The 12,004-nt window shown below is 46.3% G+C and overlaps 1 protein-coding gene across 3 annotated transcripts in view; it reads left to right on the top strand.

The window, feature by feature from the left end:
- NTRK3 (neurotrophic receptor tyrosine kinase 3) overlaps window positions 1–12,004 on the top strand; it is a 378,302-nt gene that overhangs the window by 317,547 nt on the left and 48,751 nt on the right. For all 3 annotated transcript variants that reach the window (XM_007446035.1, XM_007446034.1, XM_007446033.1), the window contains one exon: window positions 10,437–10,567. In XM_007446035.1, coding sequence (XP_007446097.1) covers window positions 10,437–10,567 — 131 coding nt within the window. The remainder of the gene's footprint in view (window positions 1–10,436; window positions 10,568–12,004) is intronic.

Genomic DNA, 12,004 nt, shown 5'->3' with positions numbered 1-12,004 from the left:
CCCCCCAGGGGCATGAACAGTCAGTGCCCTTTCCTCCCACCCTCTTTCCCCACCCCCGCCCTCCTCCCCGGGGCCTCCTGGGTGGGTGGGTGGGTGGGGGCTCTTACCCTTTCCCTTGGGAAGATGTTGCATCAGGGTCCAGGGATGGACAGGGTTAGAGAAGTCAGGCAGGAGTAGGGGAAGGGGGAAGACAGAGGGTTGAGCTTCTGTGGACCGATGGTCTTGGCGGCCACGAAGTGGGGGAGGACAGAGGAAATGCAGCCCCGGGTAACAGAAAGCACACAGGCTCAGGAGTCAGAAAGAAAAGAGAGAGTCCTTTGGCCACATTTTAGTTCCGCAAACTTTGGAAAGTTACCCGCCCCCCCCCTCCCACCTCCACTTTCTCATCTGCGAAAGGGGTACAATCACACATACCTCCCAGGGTTATCGTGAGAATGGAATGTTGAACAAATAGTAGGATTGGGCACAAATTAATCCCCTTTACCTGTGTCTTCCTATTTAGGTTCAGGGAAAGAAGCTGCTCCAATGGTATTTTGGAGTCTAGAGTCTTGTTGGTACACGGGGTTCTCCACATGGAAGTGATTTGCTTTATGCATTTAGCCCTAATCCAGCCTCTCTGTGCCGAAGCCGAAGCTCCCAGGTTACATTGTGGAGTTCTTATCCCTATGGCTGGGAGGAAGTTCTCTCCGGGGGGAGGATTTATGGTGGGATGGAGTCTGTTTTTATTGTCCCTTCCTTCTGCTGCCCCTTCTCAGATCTCACCACCCCATCCGTGGGCTTAGCTCAGGTATTGGTCTCAAAATACTTCTCCCTGCAGACAAACTGAGTGAGCCCCAGCGATTTCATTCTGAGCCACTGGGCATTTCCATGTCTCTGAAAGAGATCCATTTGCAGATTGAGTGCAGACACTGGTCCGTGGCTGGCTCTGCTTCGTGCTTTCAGAGAGCAGACAAGTTTCCAGCATCATGGTCACCTGCCCCCTGCCACATTCAAGACCCACAGCTGTCAAAGCTCTGACCTCCTGAAGCTGGGGTTTGGCAGCTGCCCCCAGGTTCTAACTCCTGGCATGTGGAGGGAGGACAGGGACCCTGTCTGTCTTGTTCACGGCTGTATGCCCAGTACCTTAGTAGTGTCAGACACATAGCAGATGCTCAAGAAATAGGTGTTGAGTGAAGTAATATAGTCAATGAACTTCTCTGAACCAATAATTATTCCTTGGCGATTCTAAGCGGGTAAAGTGCTTCCCAATTCATGTGAGGCATAACGTGGCTTTTCCTTAAAAATTAATTCCCTACTTTGCTCCCTTGCTCAGACCCTTAAATAATATTACCACTTCAATCCATAGGACAGTGGACATTAAGATGGTAAATGATAGATTTATAAGCTACTGCAATCTAGACACATGTTTTTCTTCTTTATTTTTATTTTTTTTACATCTTTATTGGAGTATAATTGCTTTACAATGGTGTGTTAGTTTCTGCTTTATAACAAAGTGAATCAGTTATACATATACATATGTTCCCATATCTCTTCCCTCTTGCGTCTCCCTCCCTCCCACCCTCCCTATCCCACCCCTCTAGGTGGTCACAAAGCACCGAGCTGGTCTCCCTGTGCTATGCGGCTGCTTCCCACTAGCTATCTGTTTTATGTTTGGTAGTGTATATATGTTCATGCCACTCTCTCGCTTTGTCACAGCTTACCCTTCCCCCTCCCCATATCCTCAAGCCCATTCTCTAGTAGGTCTGTGTCTTTATTCCTGTTTTACCCCTAGGTTCGTCATGACATTTTTTTTTCTTAAATTCCATATATATGTGGTAGCATACGGTATTTGTTTTTCTCTTTCTGACATACTTCACTCTGTATGACAGCCTCTAGGTCTATCCACCTCATTACAAATAGCTCAATTTCGTTTCTTTTTATGGCTGAGTAGTATTCCATTGTATATATGTGCCACATCTTCTCCATTCATTCATCCGATGATGGACACTTTGGTCCTTTCCATCTCCGGGCTATTGTAAGTAGAGCTGCAATGAACATTTTGGTACATGACTCTTCTTGAATTATGGTTTTCTCAGGGTATATGCCCAGTAGTGGGATTGCTGGGTCATATGGTAGTTCTATTTGTAGTTTTTTAAGGAACCTCCATACTGTTCTCCATAGTGGCTGTACCAATTCACATTCCCACCAGCAGTGAGTGCAAGGGTGTTCCCTTTTCTCCACACCCTCTCCAGCATTTATTCTTTCTAGATATGTTCATGATGGCCATTCTGACTGGTGTGAGATGATATCTCATGTAGTTTTGATTTGCATTTCTCTAATGATTAATGATGTTGAGCATTCTTTCATGTGTTTGTTGGCAGTCTGTATATCTTCTTTGGAAAATGTCTATAGGTCTTCTGCCCATTTTTGGATTGGGTTGTTTGTTTTTTTGTTATTGAGCTGCATGAGCTGCCTGTAAATTTTAGAGATTAATCCTTTGTCAGTTGATTCATTTGCAAATATTTTCTCCCATTCTGAGGGCTGTCTTTTGGTCTTGTTTATGGTTTCCTTTGCTGTGCAAAAGCTTTGAAGTTTCATTAGGTCCCATTTGTTTATTTTTGTTTTTATCTCCATTACTCTAGGAGATGGGTCAAGAAGGATCTTGCTGTGATTTATGTCATAGAGTGTTCTGCCTATGTTTTCCTCTAAGAGTTTGATAGTTTCTGGCCTTACATTTAGGTCTTTAATCCATTTTGAGCTTATTTTTGTGTATGGTGTTAGGGAGTGATCTAATCTCATACTTTTACATGTACCTGTCCAGTTTTCCCAGCACCACTTATTGAAGAGGCTGTCCTTTCTCCACTGTATATTCCTGCCACCTTTATCAAAGATAAGGTGACCATATGTGCATGGGTTTATCTCTGGGCTTTCTATCCTATTCCATTGATCTATCTTTCTGTTTTTGTGCCAGTACCATACTGTCTTGATTACTGTAGCTTTGTAGTATAGTCTGAAGTCAGGCAGCCTGATTCCTCCAGCTCCATTTTTTGTTCTCAAGATTGCTTTGGCTATTCGGGGTCTTTTGTGTTTCCATACAAATTGTGAAATTTTTTGTTCTAGTTCTGTGAAAAATGCCAGTGGTAGTTTGATAGGGATTGCATTGAATCTATAGATTGCTTTGGGAAGTAGAGTCATTTTCACAATGTTGATTCTTCCAATCCAAGAACATGGTATATCTCTCCATCTGTTTGTATCATCTTTAATTTCTTTCATCAGTGTCTTATAATTTTCTGCATACAGGTCTTTTGTCTCCTTAGGTAGGTTTATTCCTAGATATTTTATTCTTTTTGTTGCAATGGTAAATGGGAGTGTTTTCTTGATTTCACTTTCAGATTTTTCATCATTAGTATATAGGAATGCCAGAGATTTCTGTGCATTAATTTTGTATCCTGCTACTTTACCAAATTCATTGATTAGCTCTAGTAGTTTTCTGGTAGCATCTTTAGGATTCTCTATGTATAGTATCATGTCATCTGCAAACAGTGACAGCTTTACTTCTTCTTTTCCGATTTGGATTCCTTTTATTTCCTTTTCTTCTCTGATTGCTGTGGCTAAAACTTCCAAAACTATGTTGAATAAGAGTGGTGAGAGTGGGCAACCTTGTCTTGTTCCTGACCTTAGTGGAAATGCTTTCAGTTTTTCGCCATTGAGGATGATGTTGGCTGTGGGCTTGTCATATACGGCCTTTATTATATTGAGGAAAGTTCCCTCTACACCTACTTTCTGCAGGGTTTTTATCATAAATGGGTGTTGAATTTTGTCAAAAGCTTTCTCTGCATCTATTGAGATGATCATATGGTTTTTCTCCTTCAATTTGTTAATATGGTTAATCACATTGATAGATTTGCGTATATTGAAGAATCCTTGCATTCCTGGAATAAACCCCACTTGATCATGGTGTATGATCCTTTTAATGTGCTGTTGGATTCTGTTTGCTAGTATTTTGTTGAGGATTTTTGCATCTATGTTCATCAGTGATATTGGCCTGTAGTTTTCTTTCTTTGTGACATCCTTGTCTGGTTTTGGTATCAAGGTGATGGTGGCCTCGTAGAATGAGTTTGGGAGTGTTCCTCCCTCTGCTATATTTTGGAAGAGTTTGAGAAGAATAGGTGTTAGCTCTTCTCTAAATGTTTGATAGAATTCGCCTGTGAAGCCATCTGGTCCTGGGCTTTTGTTTGTTGGAAGATTTTTAATCACAGTTTCAATTTCAGTGTTTGTGATTGGTCTGTTCATATTTTCTATTTCTTCCTGATTCAGTCTTGGCAGTTTGTGCATTTCTAAGAATTTGTCCATTTCTTCCAGATTGTCCATTTTATTGGCATAGAGTTGCTTGTAGTAATCCCTCATGATTTTTTGTATTTCTGCAGTGTCAGTTGTTACTTCTCCTTTTTCATTTCTGATTCTATTGATTTGAGTCTTCTCCCTTATTTTCTTGATGAGTCTGGCTAATGGTTTATCAATTTTGTTAATCTTCTCAAAGAACCAGCTTTTAGTTTTATTGATCTTTGCTATTGTTTCCTTCATTTCTTTTTCATTTATTTCTGATCTGATTTTTATGATTTCTTTCCTTCTGCTAACTCTGGGGTTTTTTTGTTCTTCTTTCTCTAATTGCTTGAGGTGCAAGGTTAGGTTGTTTATTCGAGATGTTTCCTGCTTCTTAAGGTGGGCTTGTATTGCTATAAACTTCCCTCTTAGAACTGCTTTTGCTGCATCCCATAGGTTTTATTTCATTTATTGTGTTTTTCATCATTGTTTGTTTCATCTTTATTTCTTCTAGGTCCTTGTTAACTGTTTCTTGCATTTTGTCCATTCTATTTCCAAGATTTTGGATCATCTTTACTATCATTATTCTGAATTCTTTTTCAGGTAGACTGCCTATTTCCTCTTCATTTGTTAGGTCTGGTGGGTTTTTATCTTGCTCCTTCATCTGCTGTGTGTTTTTCTGTCTTCTCATTTTGCTTATCTTACTGTGTTTGGGGTCTCCTTTTTGCAGGCTGCAGGTTCGTAGTTCCCGTTGTTTTCAGTGTCTGTCCCCAGTGGCTAAAGTTGGTTCAGTGGGTTGTGTAGGCTTCCTGGTGGAGGGGACTAGTGCCTGTGTTCTGGTGGATTAGGCTGGATCTTGTCTCTCTGGTGGGCAGGTCCACGTCTGGTGGTGTGTTTTGGGGTGTCTGTGGACTTATTATGATTTTAGGCAGCCTCTCTGCTAATGGGTGGGGTTGTGTTCCTGTCTTGCTAGTTGTTTGGCATAGGATGTCCAGCACTGTAGCTTGCTGGTCGTTGAGTGAAGCTGGGTGCTGGTGTTGAGATGGAGATCTCTGGGAGATTTTCACCGTTTGATATGTGGAGCTGGGAGGTCTCTTGTGGACCAGTGTCCTAAAGTTGGCTCTCCCACCTCAGAGGCACAGCACTGACTCCTGGCTGCAGCACCAAGAGCCTTTCATCCACATGGCTCAGAATAAAAGAGAGAAAAAGTAGAAAGAAGGAATTAGTAGAAGTAGAAAGAATTAGTAGAAGAAGAAAGAAAGAAAGAAAGAAAGAAAGAAGGGAGGGAGCGAGGGAGGAAGGAAGGAAGGAAGGAAGGAGGGAAGGAAGGAAAAAAGAAAGAAAGAAGATAAAGTAAGATAGAATATAATAAAGTTATTAAAATAAAAAATAATTATTAAGAAAAATTAAAAACAACAACAACAACAAAAAAAAACGGACAGATAGAACTCTAGGACAAATGGTGGAAGCAAAGCTATACAGACAAAATCTCACACAGAAGCATACACATACACACTCACAAAAAAAGGAAAATGGGAAAAAAAATCATAAATCTTGCTTTCAAAGTCCATCTCCTCAATTTGGGATGAATCGTTGTCTAAAGGCAGGGAGGCAGGAAGGAAGGAAGGAAAGAAAGAAAGAAAGAAGATAAAGTAAAATAAAATAAAGTTATTAAAGTAAAAAATAATTATTAAGGAAAAAAAAGAAGGAAAGAAAGAATGAAGATAAAATAAAACAAAACATAGTTATTAAAATAAAAAGTAATTATTAAGAAAAGAAATTTTTTTAATAAAACAAAAAAACAAAATAAAAAACGGATGGATAGAACCCTAGGACAAATGGTGGAAGCAAAGCTATACAGACAAAATCTCACACAGAAGCATACACATACACATTCATAAAAAGAGGAAAAGGGGAAAAATTCATAAATCTTGCTCTCAAAGTCCACCTCCTCAATTTGGGATTTTTTGTTGTTTATTCATGTATTCCACAGATGCAGGGTACATCAAGTTGATTGTGGAGCTTTAATCCGCTGCTTCTGAGGCTGCTGTGACGGATTTTCCTTTCTCTTCTTTGTTCTCACAGCTCCCGGGGCTCAGCTTTGGATTTGGCCCCGCCTCTGCGTGTAGGTCACCGGAGGGCGTCTGTTTCTTGGTCAGACAGGACGGGGTTAAAGGAGCCGCTGCTTCGGGGTCTCCGGCTCACTCAGGCCGTGGGGGAGGGCGGGGCACGGCAGGCGGGGCGAGCCTGCGGCGGCAGAGGCCGGCGTGACGTTGCACCAGCCTGAGGCGCACCATGCGTTCTCCTGGGGGAGTTGTCCCTGGATCCCGGGACCCTGGCAGTGGCGGGCTGCACAGGCTCCCCCGAAGGGGGGTGTGGATAGTGACCTGTGCTCGCACACAGGCTTCTTGGTGGCGGCAGCAGCAGCCTTAGCGTCTCATGCCCGGCTCTGGGGTCCGCGCTTTTAGCCGCGGCTCGCGCCCGTCTCTGGAGCTCCTTTAAGCAGCGTTCTTAATCCCCTCTCCTCGTGCACCTGGAAACAAAGAGGGAAGAAAAAGTCTCTTGCCTCTTCGGCAGCTCCAGACCTTTTCCTGGACTCCCTCCCGGCCAGCCGTGGCGCACTAACCCCTTCAGGCTGTGTTCACGCCGCCAGTCCTCTGCCTGCGCTCCGACCAAAGCCCGAGCCTCAACTCGCAGCCCCGCCCGCCCCGGTGGGTGAGCAGACAAGCCTCTCGGGCTGGTGAGTGCTGGTTGGCCCTGATGGTCTGTGCAGGAACCTCTCCGCTTTGCCCTCCGCGCCCCCGTTGCTGCGCTGTCCTCCGCGGCTCCGAAGCTTTCCCCGCTCCGCCAGCCGCAGTCTCCGCCCGCGAAGGGGCTTCCTAGTGTGTGGAAATCTTTCCTCTTTCACGGCTCCCTCCCACTGGTGCCGGCCCCGTCCCTATCCTTTTGTCTCTGTTTATTCTTTTTTCTTTTGCCCTACCCAGGTACGTGGGGACTTTCTTGCCTTTTGGGAGGTCTGAGGTCTTCTGCCAGCGTACAGTAGGTGTTCTGTAGCAGTTGTTCCACGTGTAGATGTATTTCTGGTTTATCTGTGGGGAGGAAGGTGATCTCCGCGTCTTCCGCCATCTTCCCGGATGCTCTACTTTTCTGAACTTTTCAAGGCTGTGAATCTTGCTGCTGAGGGAGGGAGAGGAGATGGAGGGTTCTGAGACGTGACCCAGGCACAGCAGCTGGAAAATGGAGCCCCACTCTCCTTAGAGGTCCTCCCTGCTCATTCTGGACTCACGGTGGCTGAGAGTCAGAAGCTCTGGCGGGGGAGCTGGTGACGTCACCCAGCCCGGAGTTGGATTTAGGGACCCAGGAACATATATAGCTCTGTAGCTCTGCCTTTGTAGAGGTGCGTCCAGAATGTAAGAATCAAGAGAGGTGTGATCTCCATCGTGAGGATGAGGGATTGAGGCTCTGAGAGGGGGCTTGACTCCGCCTAGGCCACAAGTGTAAGTCCAGGATTGCAGGCCTCCTCCTGGTCTTTGAGTGGTGATGCATGTTTCACGTACCTATGGCTGTGGCACTTGTTGAGGCCAAGCTGTTAAAGTGAACATTAAAGCAGAAACTAACACACCATTGTAAAGCAATTATACTCCAAAAAAGATGTAAAAAAAAAAAAAAGGGGGGGGGGCAGGAAGAGGAGAGGATCTTCAAGATGGTGGAGGAGTAAAGACGGAAAAAAAAGTGAACATTGGTCATCAGCTGACTAATTCCTCATCCCACTCATGTCAGCCTGTTCCAGTGGTTCTTAAAGAGGGGTGCCGGACCAGAAGTATCAACATCACCTGGGAACTTGTTAGAAAAGGCAAATTTGCAGGCCTCAACCTGGACCTCCTGAACAGAAAGCTCTGGGAGAAGGCCCCAGTGATCAGTTTTCATAAGCCCTCTAGGTGATTTTGATTTTTGTCCTATTGCAATGTCGTGGGAGGCTGGGGTTGGGGAGGGGTCAGGGGCCAAAGGGAGCTCTACCTCATGTGGCCTGGCTAGTCTGGTCTGTCCTCATGCTCTGGATTCGAGCCCCATCTCAACCCAGTTGGCGATTCCTGACTTGGCCCTCATTTCCCCCTCTTGTAAAATAATATCAATAATGGTGAAAACACACACCATTTCAGAGGACTTGAAGGTTTACCAACTTTTGCATAGAATAGCCCTTGTAGCAGGTAAGTAGAACTTGTATTATCCTCCCACACCCATTTTACAGATAAGGAAACAGAGACTCCAGATGTTTTGTGAGGTGGGCCAGCCCATAGTGGGGGAGGATCCAGGTCCTGAACCAAGTGCCCTTGACTTTCCATCCCTGACTGATCCCTGTGGGCTCAGAGGCGCGGGCGTGGCCCTATAAATCTGCCATCCCATCTCCACTCTGAGGCTGCGTCAGAATGCTCATCTCGCAGGAGCCCATCAGTAGTCACCTGGGAATGACTGTGCAGTAATGAGCAGATGGCCTCCCTGGAGAGGTCCTGACATCCCATTTTCTCTCAGTGTGAGACCCTTAGCCTCCCCTTCAAGGCCAACAAATACCATTCCTCAGAGGGCTAGGACAGAGCAGCAGAGGGTGTGAAGAGGGAACCGATTTCTAGTCCCCTTGTTGGAAAGATGGGGGCAAAGCCCTGCAGCAAGTGGCAGCTCCCTGGCAGCCCAGTGGCCTGGGAGCCTGCAGGTCTGTCTTGCTGGGAAGAGAGAATAATGGTCTGTAAATGCTTGTACCCACAGATGCTGGCCAGCAGGTCATCTGGGACACGGCAGGGCTACCAATAATTCTGATAGAAAAAAACAAGATTTGTGTAGTCTATTATGAGAAGAATCCCCTGGCCAACCAAAACACTATCTACGGCCCTGCAGTCACACCCCTCTGTCCCTGTAATGTGTTCTCTTGTTCTTGGGGACAGTCTGCCATGGTCCTCTGTCCTCAACTATTATTTTTTTGACAAGGTTGAGAAAACCCTCTTTCCTGGCTCTGCGATGCTCTTCATAATGTGAATACAGGTATTTAATGGGCTTCTGCCTGTTGAACGATTAATGGAAAGGTCGGTGAGTAATCTCCAGCTCACTCCCCACCTCAGCAGCCCACTTCTTGTACAATTCCTTCGAAGCATTCTTTCCAAATAGGTGGGAGGGCTGAGGTAACATCTTTGCTTTCTCCTGGCGGGCAGACTTTAATTAGGTTGCTAAATTAGCCAAGGCCACGGTAGCCCTTCTCTTTGCACAGAGCCTGGTTCTGGGGAGGTCTCTGGACTTGATTTTGTGATTTCGTTGTTTTTTCTCTCTCACAGGAGAGGGACTTGTCAAGTAGAGGCTTCCCCCAGATAACTGTAACTCCCACTTAGTGGTCTCTATCACGAACCAGACACTGTGCTAGGAGCAGTGTAGTCATTATGTTATAACAAGAGCCAGTGTGGTGTGTCCGTGTGTGTGTGCATGTATGTGTGTGTGTGCATGTGTGTTCGGGGGGAGGGCACTGGGCCAAACTCTCATGTGAATTATCTCATTTAATCTTCCCAAGAATTCAGAGAGTAAGGTATTGGTGTTAATTCCATTTTACAGATGAGGAAACTGAGGCTCTGAGGTGAAATAACTTCCCAAAGATCAAAAACTAGCAGGGAGAGGAAACCAGGGTTCAAACTCGATTCTTGACTACTCAGTGCAGTCCATGGACCCACAGCCCACAGACATCCCCTGAGAGTTTATTAGCGATGCAGATTCTCAGAGCCACTTGAATCAGGACCTGCACGATGCCCAGGGGATTCCCATGCACAGTAACTGTTGAGACTGCTGTATATTCTCTCCAGCAACTATAGCTGATTATGCCGGAATCCTGGGTGTTAACGATTACTGACTCTGGTTTAGAGAGGTTCGGGGCTAGTCGGGGACAGAGCTGAGATTTCATTCCGGGTGGAACCCTCAAACCACCATGCGATGCCTGTTTTCACACCCAGGGTAAGGTGCTAGAGCTTGCCTGTCCCTACCGTGGACTCAAAAGCAGAACTCCCTGCTCTAGACCCCTGTGCTCCCCTGTCCCCCTGAGCCTCCAAGGAGGACAAGTGCCTGGGACTGACTTGGCTGCTCTCCTCTGTCCCCTCCTGCAGATGTGCAGCACATTAAAAGGAGAGACATCGTGTTGAAGCGAGAACTGGGCGAGGGAGCCTTTGGAAAGGTCTTCCTGGCCGAGTGCTACAACCTCAGCCCCACCAAGGACAAGATGCTCGTGGCCGTGAAGGTAATTCTCAGAGGCATGTGGGCCCCAGGAAGGAAGAGGAGTGGCTGGGGTCAGGTGGGAGGGAAAGAGAGACTCACTCCATTCTGGAAGATGGTATCAACTAATGTTATCAGATGCAATCAAGATGGGGTAGACTAACGTAATCAGATGCCCTTGCTCCAAGGTCAGTGAAGTTTCCTTAGGACCCAAATCAGCTTCCTTTGGCTTCGGAGGTCAAGAGCTGTAGCACATAAGGGGGCTGTGCCCACGGTGCAGCCGGAGGGACAAGTTATGCCTTTGATGGGCCCTGGTTTTATTCTGGAGGCTCTGGGCTCACCGCTGTCCCCAGCTGGCCCTCCTCCCACCTCAGTGACTTTGCAGGATGTTCTGCCCGTGCCCAGAAAGTCATTTGACCATTTCTCGGGAGTACAATTGCATGAGGGGCAGGTAGCTCACAGAGGCCCTGGGAGCCACTGCTCAAGTCAGCAGACGTCACTGGACATAGGAGCTGGGCTGGGGGGGTCAGGTACTGAGCACAGGGAGGGTCAGTGAGTGAGGCTGGAGGACATTCTTAGGTACCCCATGGGATCCAGGTTCAGCCCCCAAGGGGCAGCGTGCCTGAGGGCTCTTGCCTTCCGGTAGCTGCTTAGATGGGTCGTTAACCACAGGGCTTTGGTATTACTGAGCCAGCCCTGCAGATTTGCAGTTGGAGCCGAATTGCTTGGGGCAGGAGAGAAGGAACTTTGCAACTACCAGTTACCTTCCTCCAGCAGGAAACAGCTTCTCTCAGTCAGTGTTAGACACATCTTTGAACACGACTGGCACAGACAAGAGTCAAGTAGCCTCGCTGAGGCACCCACAGGTCTGGGGTGTGGAGTGGCCCCTGTGGGAGTGGGTGCAGCGAGCAGGCCTCTGAGGCCAGCGTGAATTCTGCGCGATGTTCTGGGCTGAGAGCAGGAGATACCTCCTTCCCCACGAGGACTCTCACCTGGGCCTCAAAATGTCCATCCTTAGCACTGAGGGCTCATGACCGAGCCACCTCTTGATGGCAGTTGCATATTTCTGAGACTTTGGGGTCTCTGTATTCACAGTTTGTTGTGTCTGCAGAGGGTAAGTGCCCTCCATGGATGCAGGCAGTGCTGTGCAGGCTACAGGCGTAGGGTAGGAATCAGAGAGCTGGGTGGGTGCCTGGCCATCACTGATTAGCTCTGTGACCCTGTGCAAGATGCTTAACCTCTTTGAGCCTCAGTTTCCTTCTCTGTATAATAGGAGATATAATATCTCCTCTTTAAAATTTTGGTGATTAAATTACATAACATATGAAAAATATTTAGTATACTGCTTGGGACCCAGTAAATGCTTAGTAAAGACTCATTACTATTTGTTTTTATCAACATCGTTATTCTTGATGTTGATATTATCCAATGTGCTTAGACACACGACATATGACCTGCTGAA

Source organism: Lipotes vexillifer, unplaced genomic scaffold (assembly GCF_000442215.2).
Source record: "Lipotes vexillifer unplaced genomic scaffold, Lipotes_vexillifer_v1.1 scaffold495, whole genome shotgun sequence".
NCBI lineage: Eukaryota > Metazoa > Chordata > Mammalia > Artiodactyla > Lipotidae > Lipotes > Lipotes vexillifer.
The sequence above is the reverse complement of the archived record's forward strand: the minus strand, read 5'-3'. Positions and strand labels throughout refer to the sequence as shown.